Raw genomic sequence first — 19595 nt, 5'->3', positions numbered from 1 at the left:
AGGCCACTTCCAGCCCTCCCCGCCCCCCCCCCCCCCCCCCCTCCCCCTTCCCCAGGGCCCCCCCCCCCCCGGCGGGGCCCCCCCCCCCGGGGGGGGGGGGGGGGGGGGGGGAGGGCAGGCATACATATGGGGGCCGAAGCAGGTTTCCCAGCATTCGCTGGCGGAAGCTAGAGGAGCTGACTTTGTCTTCTTCATTATCCTTGTGGTTTTGGTCCTTCAGCAGCTGGATCTGATACAAGGCAAGCTCCTCTAGGTCCTGCGGTAAAAGAGGAGGGGTGAGGAGAGGGAAGGAGGGACAGGATGACAGTGACACCCGAGCTGCCCCCCACCCCCGTATCCTCCCCTAGGTACTCCAGAGGTAGAGCCTGCGTCCAAGGGCAAGCTGGGAACCAGTTCCTTCTTGCCTCTTCCTCACCACCCTAAGCCCTCTCTTCCCTCCTCTAAGGTCATGGTACTTCCAACAGTCCCCCACATGGCCTTCCCCAACCCCATCCACTCCCTCTGCCAGTCTCCCTCAGGGGTTACATTCTCAAGGCGGAAGCGGTTGACGGCCATCCCCCCACGACAGGTCTCCTCGCTGACCACCAGGAACTCCAAGGAGGGGTTAGAGCCAGCGGGTCCATAGGGGTCCAGCAGGGGGATGATATCAAAAGTCAAGGAGGGCTTGATGTCCACCAGGAACTCACTCAGATGTTCCACACGTTCTGCGTAGGGCTGGAGCAGCTCAGGGAGTAACTTGCCTGGGGAAGGAGCCCAAAAGAACAGTGAGATCTTTTTATTGGGGAGGAAAAATATAGGCAAGTTTGGGGAAGACTGACCCTAGGCATCCAATCTCAGATGGGGGTGGGTGGCAGGAAGAAAGGGCTAAGCTGGGAAGTGGTCTGTGTCAGGGGAACTATGAAGAGGGGGCTGCCAGCGAGCACAACAGTCATGGCAGGGGCTGGCCTGTGCCCAGAGAATGAGCAGTGCCCGCATCGGAGTCAGATGGAGAATTCCAAGAACCACCCAAGCACGAGTCCCCTCTTGCTGTGTCTCCGGCACAATTACCTAGAACCCGCTCATCCATTTATTGCCAGGGTCTCAATCTTTAGGGTTCATCACCAGAGAACTTCTTAAAAGTGCAGACTCCTTGGCTCCACATTTGGGGGAATTCTGATTTGAGTGGTGACTAGACCACACACTGAGAAAGCTACACTTACTCATTTAACATAATTTCCTTAGCACCGACTGAGTGCCAGGCGCTGTGACATTTGGGAGGGGTGGGAAGTAAAGGATGGCCCCACTCTTCCTCAGTCATGAACTGGGGGCGAGGTTAAGGAGTTTTGAGGGTCTTCCCTGCTCTATGCCAGGGTCTCTCTCTCACTCACTCTTCAACAGGTCTTTGTCTGCTACTCCCACCACCAGCTGCTCCTGGGCCAGGATGCACGCGACACTGAGCAACACCTTGTGGGCATTGTGCAGGCGGTCAAACGTGCCACCCACAGCCCCGCGGTGGTAGCCACGCACTGGCTGCTTTGGAGACCTGGCCACGGGGGAGGCTGGCCTGATGGTGGAGGGTAAGGGGACATCCAGGGACTCCACAGGCAGCTCTCCGGACCCATAATCGGGGTACAGCAGCACCGAAGCCAGTTGGGGACAACAACTATAGCAGCTGGTGGCATAACGCTCCAGCTGTTGCTTGACCGGGTTGTACTGGCTTCCATCCAGGGTCTGGAAGTCAGTCAGCACCACTTCCGGTGGGTGGGCCAGGTTCTGGACTGAGTTGGGCAGGGAAGGGAGAGAGGCGCTCTTGACTCCGATATTGGTCAGCAGGATTCTGACGTCCAGCTGCCTGTGGACGTCGGCGCCAGCGTAGAGGTGTGCGATGAAATCCAGGACCTCAAACGTGGCCTGCACGAGGCTGGACTGGGGCTGATCTGGGCCCCCCAGGCTCATGCCCGGCTGCAGGTGTACATAGAGCGTGTGATTCACCAGCCGGGCCGCCGAGGTCAGGATGGGGGACAGGCGAGGGGCCAGGGAGGCCAGGGGCGTCGTCAGCACCAGGAGGCCCGACCGGAATACGGCCATGCTGCCCAGGCCTGCGGACAGCCAGGGAGACGAGGCGTGGGTGACTGAGGGGTTATGTGGCTGAGGCTGAAAACTGGGGCCTTGGACCCAAGGGAGGGGACCTGGCGCAGGGACGGGGGTCTGTGCTGATCCAGAGGAAACCGGGGAAGGGCACGGGGCCTGCTACACGGCGCCTAGGGGCTATGCCCTAAGCCGCGGTTTCCACATTATCAGACGGAGCGGTGAAGTCGCTGAACTGAATCGAAATCCTAGGCGGAGAAACTAGTCTGGACAAGAGCCCCTGAGTCATAAGGCTGGGGACCCAGAAATCCTGGGCCCTCCTGCCAGGCTGTACCCCGGTCTTCAGAGACTCGAAGGAGGGGACTAGAGGAAAACGCTCAGGCTCGGATCGGTCCCCTACTTACTGAGACCGCTGGGCTTAGGTTCCGCTAGCGCATCCGCGGAGGCTTACCTGGCCGCGACCCGGAAACACTAGTTCAGCAGCTGCGTCTCCGAGCTACGGAACGGCAGAAAGGCCACAGTCTCCGCTCGGTTCGGGATCTCGCGAGACTTTGTAGTGGGGCGAGTCCGGCCGAGGGGGCGGGGCCGAACGCAGAGGCTAGGGAGGCGGGTGAAGCCTTGTTTCCAGATCCCACCCGACGGGGATCTGGAGCGTGGAGGGCAAGGCGGACCTGAAAGCGTTTTGCGGATGTCCTTTAGACCCTGAGAGAAGAGAATGGCTTCAGCCAGGTCACCCAGGAGACAGCGGCAAAGGCAGAACTAACACCTGGCTTTCCTCTTAATAAATTACAGAGGTGGGGGTCACAGGGTGGCACTTAAATCAGGACTCAAGAGTCCCCGCCGCCCTCCTGGCGCCCTCCCAGTCCAAGGGTCCTCCTGTGGGAGGCCACAGGACAACTCTGTCCGAGTCCCCATCTCACAGTTGAGGAAATTGAGGCCCTCTATGTTCCAGGAACATATAAGGAAGTAATGGCAGAGGTCTTGTGGCTCTGTGGGGAGCTCTCCACACCACCCAGAACCAGTTTGAGGGAGAGAGGAGGAGAGCTCTGCATGGCAGCTCAGTAGAGTTGCCAGAGGATGGTCTCCAGACAGGAGAAAAGGGAGGAGGGGGAGACCTAGTGGCAAGCGTTTACTGTGAAGCTAATGGGGCCGGAAAGGCTGGAATTGGTAGTCTCCCTGGGGAGAGGAAGCCAGGTTGCCATCAGGAGATATTTCAAATAAAGTGTCCACAGAGATCTCAAAAGGGAGGGAAACCAATTTCCAAAGATTCCAGTAATGTGCTGTGGTTTATTTTCCCAAACTAAACAAATGCTCATTTTCATAATTATGGGGGTTTGTTTTGTATTCCTTTTTAAAAAAAGATTTTATTTATTTATTTGAGAGAGACAGCCAGCAAAACAGGGGGGGAGGGCAGAGGGAAAGGGAGAAGCAGGCTCCCCACTGAGCAGGGAATCAGACTTGGGGCTCCATCCCAGAACCCCGGGATCATGACCTGAGCTGAAGGCAGACGCTTAATCGACTGAGCCACCCAGCACCCTAAAAAGGTGTCCCAAGGGGCGCCTGGGTGGCTCAGTCAATAGAATATGCAACTCTTGATCTCAGGGTTGTAAATTCAAGCCCCACATTGGGTGTAGAGATTACCTAAAAATAAATTCCTTAAAAATAAAGAGGTGTCCCAAAGGTGTATAAGCCTCTGGCCCCACAGAGCCTGGATCTGCCCCTGGAGTTAAGGATTGGAAGAGTTATAGAGCCACAAAGGCATTGAGGCCAGGCTTCTGGCAGGAGACACCTTAGGTTGGATTTTATTTTTTTAAGATTTTATTTATTTATTTGACACACAGAGAGAGAGAGCATAAGCAGGGGGAGCAGCAGGCAGAGGGAGAGGGAGAAGCAGTCTCCCCAAGAGCAGGGAGCCCGATGGGGGCTCGATCCCAGGATTCTGGGATCATGACTTGAGTCAAAGGCAGATGCCTAATGGCTTAACCAACTGAGCCACTCAGGCGCCCCCAGGTTGGATTTTTAAAGGGAGGACCCAAAATGAACAAACAAACTGCAGACTCTCAGGAAGTACCTTGAAACATCTGAGCACAGTCCCACACAGAGTCATTGTTGGAAGAGATCATCAAGAAAATGTGACTGCCAGTTGACTCAGGCTGGACCTAGGCAATTGTAGGTTCCTCGCCCCCTCCTCTGTCAGAATATTCCCACAGTGGGAGCCTTGAGAGAGCAATGTTGTTGAGACCATCTGGACATTATAGGTGACTGAACCTATTGAAGGCTTCTATATAAACTTTTAAGATTCTGGTGGGCAAGTGCAGAGATCTTGCAGCCGCCCAGGACAAGTCTCGTATGTCAGTTCGCTTGCTTATGAAACCCACCACCTACCAATCTGGAGTGGTCTGCTTCTTTCTTCTGTCTCTCCTTGCCCTCTGTGTACAAGGGCCAGTTTCAGATTTCACCCAGGGAACTGCCCAGGTTGTGAACCAACACTCATTTTTATTCAGTAAGTGTGAATTTAGTGTCTCCCATGATCAAGAATGATTCTAGGTACAAGGGATCAACCAGTGAACAAAACAAAGGGCCTCCCCTGGAGCTTAGATTCCTGTGTGTCTTGGGATGGGGTGGTAAAAGTTATAAATGTATAACAATAAAGTCAGCAAGTCAATAAATCTATAACACATCTATTGATGGTAAGTGCCATGAAGAAAAATAAAACAAGGTAAGGGGACTACAGTGGAGGGAAGGGAATGCTATTTTAGATAAGGTTGTCCAGGGAAACAGCAAAGACCTAAAAGAAGAGAATAATCAGAGATTAGGGAAAGTGAACCAGACAGAGGAACAGCCAGTTCAAAGGTCCTGGGGCAGAAAGCCAGCAGGGCTGAATCAGATGATGGGAAGTGGTGAGAGGTAAGGTCAGAAAGGAGGTGGGGGCCAGATCAAAGAACGTGTTGGAGGTCTTGGGGAAAAGCCTTGGATTTTACTTAGAAAGCCACAGGAGGTGTTTTAAGCACAGACATGAAATAACTTTCATTTTTAAAAGGTCATTCTGGGTGCTCTGTGGAAATTTTACTGTTGGTGGGCAGGGGTGGCATCAGGGAAACCAATTAGGAAACTACAGCAATAATCCAGATGAAGAGATGGTGCCTGCATAGACCAGGGTGATTTCCGAATCTGCTTTGAAGGTTGAAGGTTCCTGCTGATGAACTGGTTGAGGGATGAGCGAGAAAGAAGAATGCAGTTGTCAAATACTGAAGCGAGGTAGACGGGCAAGAGCAGTGGTAGGGCTGGAATGGACTTGGCATTTGGACACATTAAGTTTATTAGGACTCAAGAAGAGATGTTGAGTAGTGAGTTGGAGATGTATGTCTGGAGTTTGTGGGAAACAATGGAGTTGGGGATACTGGAGACTTTGCTGGGGCTCATCGGCATATAAATGGTCTTCAAAGTCATGGGACTGCATGAGACTATTAAGAATTCGACTCTCCCCCTTCCCAGGTCAACCTAACTGAGCCTGGCTGGCTCAGTCGGTGGAGCATGGGACTCTTGATCTCGGGGTTGTGGGTTCAAAACCCACACTGGGTGTAGAGATTACTTAAAAAATAAAATCTAAAAAAAAAAAAAGTATGAATGTAATTTGGAGGGATTACACTTTGCCTTTCTCATCATTGTGTCCCCACCTCCCAGGGGTGACCTTGTGAGCACACGCATACACACACATCCATACACACGCTCACACAGGGGTGCAAAAGAGCAGCTTGGGGGACAGGAGCTGGGCTCTGAGAGCAGGGCCTATGTCTCAGAGATTCATGCCACGTTGGCCCTTTCCACTTCTGTGGCCTTTCTGGATCCTGAACCATCAGGGCCAGCAGGGCAGGGGGATAGGCAGGGATGAGCTGTCCCAGGAGCAGAAGCGGCCAGCAGTCCAACGGCCCAGAGCAGACCACTACCTGGAGGTAGCAGCGGGCCAAGATGCGGTGCCTCCTCCCCGCCCCCCTCAGGTTCCACACAAAACCCCAGCAGCCAGGCCCCTGCCCACTCCAAATGGTCATTTCCCTCCCCGTCTCCTACTCCCTTCCCCAGTCCCATCTCCTGGGCACACCTATCCTTCTTCTGCCTGCAACCCCGGGCCTAGTCTCCACCTATTCTCCACTCCACCTCCAGCACCCTAGAAGATTGGCCCTTTCACTGGCTCCTGCTGCTCCAGCGCCTTCCCCTGACTTCAGGAAGGACAGCCCATTGGGCCGACCCACCAGGCCTGGAGCCTCAGCTGAACCCCCTGGTGAGTGGCAGCTTCTGGGCTGGTGGGGATCCCTCCAGCTGAGTTTTGTCTAGGGCAGGGGCACAGAGGAGGATGGAGCTGTATCCTTTTGACTCACTTAGCTTTGTTTCTTCTTTACACATCTGGCTTCCACACAGGAACACAATTACAAGAGTAACACCCCCAGTAGTAGTAATAATAGCGGTGCCTGCTGTTAAGACCTCCATCCCAGGGGCGCCTGGGTGGCTCAGTCAGTGTCTGCCTTCGCCTGGGGTCGTGATCTTGGAGCCCTGGGATGGAGCCCCACATCAGGCTCCCTGCTTGGTGGGGAGCCTGTTTCTCCCTCTCCCTCTGCCGCTCCCCCTGCTTGTCCTCTCTCTCTCTGTCAAATAAATAAAATCTTAAAAAACAATAATAATAATAAGACCTCTATCCCAGCAGTTCCAGACATTACCTCAATTAATCCTTTCATACACTCCATGACATAGGTCTTATACCCATTTTACAGATAAGAAAACAGACTGAGAGCGGCGCCTGGGTGGCTCAGTCGTTAATCATCTGCCTTCGGCTCAGGTCATGATCCCAGGGTCCTAGGATCCAGCCCCGCATCGGGCTCCGTGCTCAGCGGGGAGCCTGCTTCTCCCTCTCCCGCTCCCCCTGCTTGTGTTCCTGCTCTCCCTAACTCTCTGTAAAATAAATAAATAAAACCTTTAAAAAACAAAAAAAACAGACTCAGAGAGGATAAGGCCCTTGCCTGAGGTCCCATGACTAGTGGGGGTCAAGTCATACCCCTACTCTCCCCCTTCCCAGGTCCACCTAACTCCTGCTGCAGACACCCCGTGGGAATCCAGGGACCACTCTCCACCCTGCCCTTCCGCGGACTAGCTCCTTCCTCTTTCTGGGCCTCGGTTTCCGCATAGGCATAACCCGGGCTAACCATGATCTTTCCAGGTCACCCACCCGCTGCACGCGCCACTTGTCGCACAGGTGCGGTGAGCCGGCCGCCTGGCGCCGTCCCCCGGAGCCGCGCGCCCCTGGGGCACAAAGGAGAGAGCGGCAGACAGCGGCGGGCCAAGACTTTATTGCGGGGCGGCGGCGGCTGGAGGGGCGCAGAGCACGGGGCCGCCGCGGTCCGAGGCCGTCTCCTCCTCCGCGGGCTCGTCGGCGAACACCGCGCGGTGCATGGCGGCGACGTAGCTGCAGCCGCTGGGGTCGGCCAGGCGCAGGTGCGCCAGGGGCAGGAAGCTCTCGGTGCTGAAGTAGCGCAGCGCGGGACGCGGGGCGCGCAGCGCGGCGAGGAAGACCTGCGGCGGCGGAAGGAGGCGCGCTGGCCGGGGGCTGGCCGGGGCTGGCCGGGGGCTGGCCTCCACCCCCGTCGCGCCGTCCCTGGTCCCGGGGCCGCGCCCGGCGCCTACCTCGGTCACCTCCTCCGGGTCCTGCGCGGCCTCGCGGAAGATCCGCTCCAAATGGCGCTGGTAGCGGGAGAAGAGGACCCGGGTCTCGGCGTCCGCGCCGTCCAGCGCCCCTCCCGGGACGCCCTCCTGCTTCTCCAGAAAGGCGGTGCGCACCGGGCCGCACTCGATGAGGCTCACGCTGCGGGCCCAGAGGGGCGAGTGGGCGGGGGCGCAGCCAGCGGGCGGGAACCCAGCCCCACCGCCCGGCAGGGCAAGGCGGGCCGGGCGGGCAGGGCAGGAGGGACGGGGGTCTGTGCGACGGCGGCGGGCACCGAGTAACCAGAGCCTTTGAAAAGCGGCTTACTGCCCGAAAAGCACCCCTGCCCCCCCCCCTCCGCCCCACAGCCATTCGGGCGTGTGAGGATTTGCATCAGAATTCCAACCTGGCAGGCTCCCTTACTGTGTGACCTTGGGCCAGTCACCTAACCTCTTCGGGCCGAGCTTCCCAGCTGGATGGCAGCAGAGGTGCGGTAACGAGTGGCAAGTGCCCTGGCACACAGTAAATGTGAGCCGCAGTGGGGAGGGGCCAGGGAGAACACCTGAGAGAGGTTCCAACAGGACAGGGTGCTGGAGTTCCCAAAGTCAGGGGTCAGGGGTCCCGGGGGCGGAGCGGTGACTCACTGGACACCGAAGGGCGGCAGCAGAACCGCCAGACTCTCGCATAGACCTTCGATCGCGAACTTGCTGGCGCAGTAAACGGCGTTGAACGGCAGCCCTTCGAGGGGATTAGAGGCTTTGGATGCGCGTCTGGGAGGGTCTCCACCAGGAGCCCACTGCAGCCCGTGGCACTGCCACCAGGCTCCGCCCCTCCCGCTGGCCCCGCCCCATTCCACGCACCCATCAAGCCGCCCATGCTCCCCGTCACCAGTATGCGTCCCGAGCGGCGGCGCTTCATGTCGGGCAGGAAGGCCTGCAGTGTCCGCACCGTCCCCGCCACGTTCACGTCCAGCACGGACCCCACGGCGCCAGCCGTATGCACCTCCAGCGGCCCGAGCAGGCCCCGCCCCGCATTACACACTGAGGGGAGAGAAGTCGGGCCCTGCCTGCCTCTCTGTCCTCGGACCCAGTAGGTCCCTGGGCCTCGGGACATTTTGGTTTGGACACAGCGCCGGAAAGGCTCCTGCACACGTGTTGCGGGGAGGCTCACCCAGCACATCCACGCGGCCCTCGGTCACGCGTGCCCGGGCAGCGGCCACAGAGTCTGCGTCCCTCACGTCCAGCTGCAATGTCTCCAGGAAGCCAGGAGGGCACCCTCGGGCCCGGGCCGCCTCCCACAGCGGGCCCTGCGCCCTCAGGTCCCGCAGCGTGGCATACACTGGAGGTTCCAGAAGAAGACGAGGATCTGAATTCCCTGCTTACCCCTAGCTGGGTCCCCTTGGATCTGGGCTGCTCCTTTCTCTCCATCCCAGCCCCTCATATACCTTTGAAGCTCCGCGAGGGGTCAGATGCCAGACGCAGGGCCAGGTGCAGGCCAATGCCGGAGGAGCAGCCAGTGATGAGCACCACGGTGCGGTCCATGGGGAGAGGAGTGTGGGGAGTGCAAGGCTCGGGTCTCTGAGCTAGATTACCACCTGCTCTGCTCCGCCCCTGCCCCCGCTCCCGCCCCCGCCTGCGGGGTCCCCACCCTTTGTTGTGTCTCCAGCCTAATCTCAAGGCTGAGCCCTCCTTCGGGTCTGGGGCCTACTCTCCCCATCCTGCTGCTGGTCAAGGCAGAGATGCTTGGAATACCCCTTCTTCAGTGGCTGGTCAGAAGCAGGGCAAAGCTTTGCAACTAGGAGATGTGGGCTCTCATGTGGGCACTAAGTGCCCTGGGCACATCTTCCCTGGGTGTGCCTCTGCCCCATTGGGACAATTATAGGTTCCAAAGTTTGCTGCTGAGGGTGTGAAAGTAAACGTTTTGGCAGGGCATTCCCAGTTCCAAGGTCGGGTGTTAGTATCAGAAATGGGGAGGCCAAAGCGAGGGGGCAGGGAGAAAGAGCCTCACCCCAGTGTCCATCCTATAGCCCCGAGTCCTCCCAGGCATCATGGTAGTGACAGTCTGACAGGCCCAGGTGATTCACCAGTTTATTAAGTTGTATTAAAATAGTACTTTGATCCCAAATTTGGGGTGGTGGAGGAGGGCGGCTCACCTCCCTCCCAGTTTCCCATGCCTGATCCTCTGGCAGGTCTTGAGTTCCTTTGCCCAGGCCTGGAATTTGGGAAGCACACCACCCAGGGGTGGTTCATCTGTCACAAGGAGCCAGCCAGCAACCGCGGGTAATATTTGAGGAAGAGCTTCTTGACCAGGTCCACAGTGTCACCTTGGGGCTGGCTGGGATACCTCCGTGTGCCGAAGACAAAGGTCTGCTCCAGCCAGAAGGCGTTCTCGTCAAACTGGTGCTGTTGGAAGGGAATGCCTTGGACCAGGCTCGCGACCAGCATGTCCACGAAGAGCTCCCAGCGCGGGGTGTAGTAGTCAGCCACCAGCCCGGCCAGCTGCTTGTTGGCGTAGTCCAGGATGTTGCCCTCGGGCCCCCACAGCGTCAGCTGGTAGCGGCTGTTCCGCTCATAGAAACGGGCCTCGGCCTCGCTGACGGCGGCCGCCCGGGCCTGCTCCAGCCAGCCGCCCAGCAGGAAGCGGCGGTCACTCGCCAGCACTGTGTCCAGCGCAGGCAGAAGCTCGTAGACCAGGGTGCCTGCCGCCCTGAGCAGGGGAACCAGCTCCTTGTTGAGGTAGGCGGTCCTGGCCTCCCCGTAGTGGAGGCTCACCAGCTCCTGGGCCGCCTGGCGAGTGACGTCCAGCAGGTCGTAGCGGAAGGCGGGGCTCGCGGCCAGGGCGGGAGCGGCCGTCAGCAGCAAGCGCCAGGCCTCGAACACATCGGAGCGGTTGTACCAGACAGTGGTAACCATCCGCAGGGATGGCCTCCTGACCAGAGGGCTGCGATTGTGCCCGCTGCAGGCCTCCCCGGAGCAGTTGTAGACACTCCGGAGAAGCAGCCTCCATGCGGCCTCTGTACCCTTGTGGGCGACTCCATACCGACGGGCCGCAAAGCCGGTCACCCAGGCCTCCAAATCGGCCACCGGGTCCTTCCGCCAGCCCAGCTCGGCCATGAGGGCATAGACCACTTCGTTCTGGCCAATGCCCTCAGGGGCCATGCCCGTGCCCGCCATAGTGGAATTGGGGAAGAGGCGGGCCGCTGCAGGGCCCCGGTTCACGGCCTCCAGGGCCCCGAACAGGCCGTGGTTGCCCCCAAAGTTATGCAGCATGCACCAGATAAAGGGCTGGCCGTGGAAGGAGGCCGTTCGGATGTACACGGGCTGGCTCTCAGCAAACAGGTCCAGAACCAAGAGGCGGCCACGGGGCACCGCCCCCAGCACGGCTCTCACCTGGGCCGGCCCCCAGAACTGGGGCTGGTGCTGGAAGAGCCAGCCTTGGAGCAGCCACACGGCGTCAGGGTCCACTGTGGTTGGGGCAGGGGTAGGGAGACAGAGAAGCGGACTGATGAGAGGAGAGAGGGCAGGGGAACGTTCACCCATTCTACAGATGAGGAAACGGGGGTCCAGAGAAGTTAAATGACTCTAATCACAGACCGCTCCTTCCTCTGTAACCCCCAACCCACAGGGCACTGCATCACACAACCCCTTCCCATCGCCTCCTCCTCCCAGCTGGGAGCTCTAGGGCAGTGTGGGCAAGCTTCATGAAGCATCAAAATTACCCAGAAGGCTGCTTAAAACAGATCCCTGGGGGGGCGCCTGGGTGGCTCAGTCCTTAAGCATCTGCCTTCAGCTCAGGTCAATCGTGCTCCCCGCTCGGCGGGAAGCCTGCTTCTCCCTCTCCCACTCCCCCTGCTTGTGTTCCTGCTCTCGCTATCTCTCTCTCTGTCAAATAAATAAATAAAAATTAAAAAAAAAAAAAAAACAGACCCCTGGGCCCAAGCCCAAGTCGTTCTGATTCAGGAGAATATGCAGACCTGACAGGCTCTGGGACGAGGCTGAGGCCACGGGTCCTGGACCCAAGTGGGTTCCCTTCCTGGCTGACACGGAGGCCTCCCCACCCAGCCACTGCTGACCTGACCCCTCTCTGCCCCTCCCCTGTAACTGGCAGGAAGGAGCACTGGGTTCCTTGAGCACCAGGAAGGGCACCCACCAGCTTTGAACACATCCCCTAACCTCTAGCCCGCATTACCTCCCTCGGCTCGGAGGCAGAGGCCAAATGAAATACTTGCAATAGCCAGCACTTAATGGCACTTTCCTCTGGGCCAGGCATCATTCTGCTTATGAGGTAGCCCCAGTAGCCCCATTTTACAGATGAAGCAACTGAGGCACTGGGTGGGAGGTAACTTGTTACAAGTCACACAGGCCAGGGTCTGAGCAGGCTGTCTGGCTCCAGAGCTCACCTCCGAACCGCAGTGTGGTTAAGTGAGATGGTGTGTGTGTACAAGTGCTTGGTCAACTGTCAGGTGCTGCCTCTTTCCACCCCACTGACCTCTGCTGCACCCATGTCCCTGAGGGTGAAGGGAGGCTCCCCTTCCCAGCTCCCCCTGGCATCAAACCTGTGATCATGGCCTGGTAGACAGAGGCCGTGGCTGCCGTAAGGTAGGAGGGCTCCGAGGAGGGGGGTTGCATCTCGTTGAAAGTGTCGGCCCCATAGATGTGATCCGTGCCAAACTCTTTGGTCAGCTCCCGCAGGAAGAGGCTCCCAATGATAGGGAATAGAGGGTCTTCCGGAGCCAGGAGGAAGGAGCAGGAGTAGGAGCAGTTGAAGTGTCCCCAGCTGCCCAGCTGGGTGACATTGACCTGAGGGAACACCCTAGCAGGGGAGGAGGCGGCAATCCAAACATTTACTGGAGGCTGACACAGTATTCACCACCAGCCTCACTGGCTTATCTGCAGTTTCCGGAACTCATCCCACTCTCCCGTGCCTCCGTGCCTTTGCACAGACTGTGCCCCCTGTGGCTGGAGTCCTTTCCTCCTCCCTCTCTGCTTCTGTAGCTGGTTACTCCTCAACATCCTTTGAGTTTCACCTTATCTGTAAAGCTTCTGCTCTCTCCCCCTCCCACCGGCTGAAACAAGCAACACTCATTTTTCAAGATGTGGCCCAGTGCCGCCTCTGCTCTGAGCCCTGGCAAGCCCTGTGACAGTGGTGTGAAGCAGGTGCTCATGAGCATGAAGGAGGTGCTAACCAAGGCTGGGGGCCCCAGCAAGGCTACCCGAAGGAGGGGAGGTCTCAGCTGGGCCTCGAAGAATTTTCCCAGCCACAGGAGAGGAAGGCCAGCAATCAAGCCCAGGCCTCCATCCAGAACTTCAATTTTTCTTTAAATCACGTCTTGCAGGGAAAAATAAATTCCCTCTCTGAGCCAAGATGGAGGGAAGGAGGGGAACGTTACCTGGTGAGAGCCTTGGGGACGTGCCCTGCAAAGGCAGGCAACACTGGGATCATGCCGAAGGAGCGCATGCGGTCCAGGATCCGATGCTGGGGGAGGGGGGCAGAGTGGAGGGGGAGGTGGTGGGCGTGGCCCTAAGATGGGAGGCCCTCACTACCCCCCCCAGCACACAGAGTCCCCAAGGCCTAGTTAAGAGCCCCAAGGCTAGCCAAATACCACCCTCCTTGGCCCAGGACTATGTAGCACTGTCCAATTCTGCCCCCTTTCCTTCCCCGTCCTTTTACCTGTAGGTAAAGCTGTTTGAGGTGCCAGGAGCGGGGCAGGGGGCCACCCCAGGTGTGCAGGTTGCCCATCCGCCCCCAGGCCAGGAAGGCGGGGCCTGTGAAGTACTCATCGATCTCTGACTGGGTCAGGCCCAAGGCCAGGTACACCTGAGGAGGAGGGTGATCCCCACACATAAATACATATAAATACATTCATCTCCGTTCATTAATTCATTCACTCAACACTCATTCATCTCTTCTCTGTGCTGAGCCCTAGAGTTACTAAGACAAAACGTGACCCTTGCCAGGAGCTCACAGTCCAGGAGAAACAGACCTGTGAACAGGTGAGTTTACTAATCAGTCAGTTCTGCTGCAAGGGTGAGGGGAGGCACAAAGGGGCTCTCCCCCAAATGGGAAAGGGGCCTTAGAAGGCCTCACGGAACAAGGTCGCTTAGAATGAGGGGTGAGGCCAGCTCTGCAGGGAGACTAAAGAGCAACCCCCCACCCGGCCCCCAGCAGCAAGAACCCTCAGGGCCCAGGCACGGAAGGGCCCAGGCAGGGCAAAGCCTGAAACTGAGGGGAGCTCCTGAGTGTTGACAGCAGCAGGTCTCCACCAGATCTGCATCTCAGAAAGGACACTGGTGGAACTTAGGAGCCAGGAGTCCTGTTCAAAGACTCTTGGGTGTGTGTGTGTGTGTGTGGGGGGGGAGTCCTTCAAGGAGAGGGGGCAAGAGCCTGCACTGGAGCCATGAATAAGGATGAAGAGGATGAGACAGAATCCATGGAAGCAGCAGCCTGACCAGCTGTGGGGGTGGGAGAGAGGGGAGCCCAACTCCTTAGCATTTCTAGTGGGGTGCTGGGGTCCAGCCCCCAGGAAGTGCTCCTCTGTGTTCAGCTCAGCAATGGAAGCCTGTTTCCAGAGAGCTGGGGCCATCATGCACACCACAAACACTTCTGAAGTCTTTATTCTGTGTGTCAGACCCTGAGCTGTGGGGAGACAGGAACATGGGGCGGGGTGGGGGGAAACGCACCCGCTGCCAGATGGCCTCCTGGCCACTCCAGGCCAGTGCCAGGTTGATGCCATTCAGTGCCATCCAGTCCAGCTCCCACTCCCAGCGGGCCCAGTCCCACCACACGAAGGAGTAGCTGTGTGTGCACACATTCTGGTAATAGCGGTACCTGCGGGTGGGGTCATGAGCTGCAGCATGTCACTGGGGGCAGAGGGGACGTCCCCCAACCTCTGAGGGTCCCCTGCCCCGGAACAACCCCCCCTCCCCAGATCTAGCCCAGAGGGGAGGGGTTGTGGCCCCTTTACTGCTTCACTCCAGGACCCATCCCAGGTGGCGCTGAGACTCAGTACTGAGGCAGGAGGGAAGAGAGGCTAGGGAGACAAGGCGGCCAAAATAAAGCCATTCTGGTTTTAGATTGACCCTTAACCTAAAAGTCAGCAGGTCATAAAAAGAGTCACAAGATCCCACTCATGGAAAACTACAAGACCCCACTTCCTCCAGCAGTAAAAGCCACAAGGGTTGGACATTCTTAAAATTGCTCCCCATGGGTAATTCCACAACCCAATCACAACCCTAACACAATGGAAAAATTAACCACCCAAAGTAAAGGTTAAACCCAAAGTTTAGGGGCGCCAGCGTGGCTCAGTCAGTTAAGCGGCTGCCTTTGGCTCAGGTCATAATCTCAGGGTCCTGGGATGGAGCCCCTGCATTGCGCTCCCTGCTCAGTGGGGAGTCTGCTTCTCCCTCTGCCCCTCCCCCTGCTCCTGCTCATTCACTCTCTCAAATAAATAAATAAATAAATAAAATCTTTAAAACACCCAAAGTTAAAAAGTAAGCCTCTCCCTATACGGATAGCTAATCTGAAAAACTTACAAAAAACCCTTCGTTAGAGGCAAAGGGGTGTCCTCTTCCTCATCTGGGAGAGATGGCTACTTTGTGAAATAGCACCTTTCTTACTTCTAGACTTAATAATATCTTTGTCCCTAGACTTAATAAATCTTTCTCCCTTCTCTAAGCAGCTTGCTCTTGAATCTTTCTCCCAAAAAGCCAAGAACCTGCTTATGAGGGGCCTGAGGGCCTCCCATTCGGGGCGTCCGCCTGTCCGCATCAATATGGGAGCTTCTGAGGTGCCCCCCGGCTGTCCCAGGCAGTATTTGGGAGAGCACACTGCATTTCCAGTCAACTCTTCGAGAGACCCCTTCTGCACAGTGGTTAAGCGCTCTATGGCAACATAGGTCCCTGTCCTGGAAAGGGGGGGTCCCTCTCCCCACAGCCAATGTGGAGACAGGTGTGTGAACACACCACCTCCCTGCGGTGGGACACGCGCCAGAACCGAGGCTGTGAGGGGGTGGGTGTCATTCCTTGGTGGGCATCTTCCAAGAGAAGGTGGAAGGAAAGGAATAGCATTTTCTGGTCCCTAATTATGCAAAGTCTACGCCCGTCACGGTGCAAATCTTCACGACCAACACTGCGCGATAGACGTCATTATTTCCATTTTTCAGTGACCCAGCTGAGGCTCTGAGAGGCTGACTTATTCAAGGACACCCGGCTTTTGGAGGCAGAGCGACCCTAAGGCCAGCGCCCCATCAGTCCCGGCGCAGTAGCTGGCGCGGGGCGGGGCCGGGACTCTGCGAGGCGGGCGCCCGGGGGCGGGAGGCGGCAGGCAGGTGCAGGCGGCCGCGAGCGGCGTGGGACTCGGCGCGCCCCGTACCTGTTGGGCGTGGCCTCGGTCAGCTCCTCCTGCACGGCGGGCAGCGGCTCCGGCAGGCGCAGCTGAGAGCCCGACCAGGCCACGTGGCAGCCGCAGAAGTCGCGCAGGTAGCGGTGCAGTCCCGCGGCGGCGGCCACGCCGGTGGAGCCGAGCACCCGTACCCGCGCCCCGGCGCCGCCGCCGCTCAAGCGATAGGTGTCCAGGCCGGACTCAGCCGCCAGGGCGCGCTCCACCGACACCGAGAAGGCGGCCGCCGGTCCGGGCCCCAGCAACCGGGCCAGCAGCGCCCGCACGGCCGCCGCCTCCTGGGCCTCGTCCCCGGCCGAGCCGCCCGCGGCGGCCAGGAGCAGGAAGCCCAGGACCGCCGCCACAGCGGCTGCCTCCATGTTCCTGCGGTCTCGGGCTGGCCGGGGCCCCGCGGGGCATCAATTGCGCCTTGGCTAGGGGGCGGGACGGCCCGAGTCCAATCAGCTGCGGGCCTCAGGCCACGTGGCACAGACGGTGGTGCGCCAGCCCGCTCTGGGAAGACCGCGCTTCTGGGTCCCAGACCCCAGCCCCGAGGGTGTCTCCTGACCGCACGTGGTGTGGGAGCGCGTGACCCGTGTCATCAAAAGCCCGGGCTGTGACCCGCTGCCCTTCACAAGCGCCTTCAGGTACTGTTGTACCTGAAGAGCTTTCACATGTAATTCGCTGCCCTCCATCCAGGCAACTGTCCAACAGATATTTTTATTTGGAGTTTTATTTTGTACCAGGCACGGCCACCCTCCTTTAGGGAAAACCTAGAAAGCAAATACATAAGTTGAAAGGAATCTGGAGGCCTGGGTGGCTCAGTCGTTTAAGCCTCTGACTCTTGATTTTGGCTCAGGTCATGATCTCAGGGTTGTGAGATCCAGCCCCACATGGGGTTCAGCAGGGAGTCGGCTTGAGCTTCTCTCTCTCCTTCTCCCTCTGCCCCCTCCCCGCTCATGTGCTCTAAATAAATAAATTTACTCCTAAAAAAAATGGAAAGGAATACGTTCAAACTCCACCCCCAGCCCCAGCAAAGCTTACAGACAAAACTCACAGGTGTCTGCACTTGGCCCTAACTTTCTTCTTCTAGGTTATGGTGCCCTCCATTCTAGGAAAGTAGACCCCAACTACAAAACATATTCTTCTCTAGTTTGACCACAACCCATATCCCGGATGAGCCCGGGACAGAGCTCCTCAAAGAACCTGCCACCTCCTGTTTTACCTGGCCAAGAGTTGACACCCCCCCATCCCACCACCCCATGGACACAGATGTGACCCTCTCACATCCTTCAAAACCCCTTAAAACAAAACAAAACAAAAAAACCTTAAAAGACCCAGCCTGACAGAAACTCCGGTGACTTCTCTTGGAATGTCTGGCCCCTCTCCTCCCTTAGACAATAAACTCTGTCCTGCTTGTTGCAATTCTTTGCCTAGGACACTGGCCACCCTAACATAAATAAAGTTGTGATGCTGTGAAGAAATACAAAGTTACCCAGCCTAAGGCTTCCAAAAGGAAGGAACATTTAATGTGAATTAAATTGGGATTGACTAGGAAACAGGGAGGAGAGAGCATTCCCGGCAGAGAAAATGTATATATGAAGACTGTGGAAGGGTAAAGAAAGAGCTGGGCAGATTTGAGGAACTAAAAGTTCAGGAAGTTGGAGAGATGGGTCATGTGAGCATGGACTGGCCGTGGTGGGGCAGGGCGGGCTGGGGGGCAGGTAAGGCTCTCCATTTGATGCTTAAAGGGTAGCCGAAGTGGGACAGGCGGAGCCCATATCTTCATTGTACATATTGGGAAACTGAGGGCCAGAGAAAGGAAGTGACTTGGACAAGATCAGTAACTAGCAGGAGAACATGTCTAGGACTAGAACCCGGACCTCCTAACTCCCAGACCAGCGTTCTTGCCACCATTCCCAAATGATGCAACTTTTTAGGCTGTCTGCCTGGGCACGGTGGGGTCAGGTGAAGCAATGTGGTGGCATGAAGTGGTGGGCCCTTCAGGAGGAACACACTTTCTAAGAGGATTCTGGGTCCTTTTGGAGGCATATGTAGCTTTTTCCCGGTTGTCAGGCCTGAGTGAAACTGCTTAGAGAAAGGAGAGGGGTCAGAGGAAGAGTTGCCAGTGCAGAGAATCCAGAGCCTGAACCAAAAGAGAACACAGGAGTCCACCGAGCTTGCCCTGCTCCTCTGCCCCCTGCCCAGCCACAGACACAAACTGCAGTCCCCCTGCCTTGTTCCCAGCTCAGTGAGCAGCTCCTGTGGGAGGTGCAGCCCTGCTCCCAGTCAGTTCCTGGTATCAGAAGGTTCTCACCCTTTCCCAGGGAGCAGCTCCAAGACTAGCCCAGAGAGCTGTGCCCTCCTGGGTCCATAGTCTATAGCCCCTGGGCCTCTCTCCACTCCCCTCCAATTTCTCCTCCAAACACTCTTTGCTCTAGGTAAGACTTGTCAGACTTTCCTCCCAGGACCATTTTACCAGCATTTCTGGATCTTAGGGCACACGAGGGTTGGGGGAGTTGGGCTGCAGGTTGTCAGGTCAGGGTGCCTCTCTATGGGATCTGGATTCATCTAGAGTGGTGGCGGTTGCTGGCAGCAGCAAAAGATTAGGGACACCTTCCAGGGGGTTGGTAGCACATTCAAGGCCTGAGCTCATGGATGCTGGGCAGGAGCTTCATGGATTACTCCAGACAAGTCACACTGTCTCTGCTCATCTTGCCAACCAGGCTGGGAACTCTTTGAGGACAAGAGGGGGCTGGCTGAAGAAATTAAGGTACATCAACTGGATAAAATATCATTCGCTAAAAAAAAAAGGATGAGGACAATGTGTTGTGTTAATGTTCTGCAAACTATATATTTATATTTAAAGATCAAACTAGTGGGTATAGCAAACTCCCATTTGTGTTTTTAAACCAAAAAAAAAGGGCCATGGAAACAGTGGCTGCCTTGGGTGGAGCACTGGGACTCTCAGGGTGGGAGGGGGGCTTTTATCATAGGGCCTTTTGTACTGTCTGATCATTTTACCATGACACACTTTATTTTTCAATTAACGTGTGTGGAACAAGGGAGCTGGGCTCTCCATTCTCCATCTGTCTCCTCTTTTGTTTCTGGCCAGCCTGACCTTCTGCCTATGCACCCCAGAATACCTCCAGGGTCACTTACTCCTTTTGGCCTGTCACAGCCTGTAGGATCCCACCCACCTTGCATGTGAGAAGGAATGTGTGGCTCCTTCCCTGTCTCGCCACCAGGGGACAGCCTACACCCGGACATGCCTTGGGTTGGCTGGGGAGCAGGGAGAGCAGGCAGGTCATTGAGAATCTGGGATCTGAGGGGAGCTCCAGTGGCCCTTCCACCCAGGGCTCCTAGGGGCAGAAAGAGGTGCAGTCCTACCCAGGCCCCCAGTGAAGGACAGGACGGAGAGTGGGGTCCTGCAAATGCTGATGGACTTGTCTCCTATCTCTAT

The 19595-nt window shown here is 57.2% G+C and overlaps 3 protein-coding genes across 4 annotated transcripts in view; all 3 read right to left on the bottom strand.

The window, feature by feature from the left end:
* The window catches only part of COASY (Coenzyme A synthase), a 4383-nt gene extending 1772 nt beyond the window's left edge, over positions 1-2611 (bottom strand). Inside the window, exons 1-4 of one of the 2 annotated variants that reach the window (XM_032396565.1) lie at positions 2519-2611; positions 1368-2078; positions 526-740; positions 125-256 (exon numbers count right to left, since the gene is read on the bottom strand). In XM_032396565.1, the coding sequence (XP_032252456.1) occupies positions 125-256; positions 526-740; positions 1368-2067 (1047 nt within the window). In that variant the 5' untranslated portion in view covers positions 2068-2078; positions 2519-2611. Of the gene's footprint in view, positions 1-124; positions 257-525; positions 741-1367; positions 2079-2471 lie in introns of both variants that reach the window. The other variant, XM_032396564.1, reaches the window with a different exon arrangement.
* A 4739-nt stretch (positions 2612-7350) lies between these two features.
* Positions 7351-9526, bottom strand: HSD17B1 (hydroxysteroid 17-beta dehydrogenase 1). The gene is made up of 6 exons (XM_032396629.1): positions 9201-9526; positions 8927-9094; positions 8617-8796; positions 8401-8494; positions 7741-7918; positions 7351-7629 (listed from the first exon to the last, which is right to left on the bottom strand). Exons 1-6 carry the CDS (start codon positions 9295-9297, stop codon positions 7405-7407), a joined length of 942 nt encoding a protein of 313 aa, XP_032252520.1. The 5' UTR covers positions 9298-9526; the 3' UTR covers positions 7351-7404.
* A 292-nt stretch (positions 9527-9818) lies between these two features.
* NAGLU (N-acetyl-alpha-glucosaminidase) lies at positions 9819-16515 on the bottom strand. Its single transcript, XM_032396628.1, has 6 exons — positions 16127-16515; positions 14437-14584; positions 13427-13573; positions 13146-13231; positions 12312-12568; positions 9819-11219 (listed from the first exon to the last, which is right to left on the bottom strand). Exons 1-6 carry the CDS (start codon positions 16510-16512, stop codon positions 10009-10011), a joined length of 2235 nt encoding a protein of 744 aa, XP_032252519.1. The 5' UTR covers positions 16513-16515; the 3' UTR covers positions 9819-10008.
* Positions 16516-19595: the final 3080 nt, after the last annotated feature.

This window comes from Phoca vitulina, unplaced genomic scaffold (genome assembly GCF_004348235.1).
Source record: "Phoca vitulina isolate PV1807 unplaced genomic scaffold, GSC_HSeal_1.0 scaffold92, whole genome shotgun sequence".
Classification (NCBI taxonomy): domain Eukaryota; kingdom Metazoa; phylum Chordata; class Mammalia; order Carnivora; family Phocidae; genus Phoca; species Phoca vitulina.
This window is presented reverse-complemented; position numbering and strand designations above follow the sequence as displayed.

What these genes read in the sequence shown, in the direction of transcription:
- HSD17B1 (XM_032396629.1), bottom strand. Translation starts at nt 9,297, where the DNA reads ATGGACCGCACCGTGGTGCTCATCACTGGCTGCTCCTCCGGCATTGGC. An exon ending in CCCCTCGCGGAGCTTCAAAG is followed by an intron (nt 9,095 to 9,200) that starts GTATATGAGGGG and finishes TGGAACCTCCAG; the next exon opens with TGTATGCCACGCTGCGGGAC. An exon ending in CTGCCGCCCTTCGGTGTCCA is followed by an intron (nt 7,919 to 8,400) that starts GTGAGTCACCGC and finishes CTGGGCCCGCAG; the next exon opens with CGTGAGCCTCATCGAGTGCG.
- NAGLU (XM_032396628.1), bottom strand. Translation starts at nt 16,512, where the DNA reads ATGGAGGCAGCCGCTGTGGCGGCGGTCCTGGGCTTCCTGCTCCTGGCC. An exon ending in ACCGAGGCCACGCCCAACAG is followed by an intron (nt 14,585 to 16,126) that starts GTACGGGGCGCG and finishes CCCCACCCGCAG; the next exon opens with GTACCGCTATTACCAGAATG. An exon ending in TCAAACAGCTTTACCTACAG is followed by an intron (nt 13,232 to 13,426) that starts GTAAAAGGACGG and finishes CCCCTCCCCCAG; the next exon opens with CATCGGATCCTGGACCGCAT.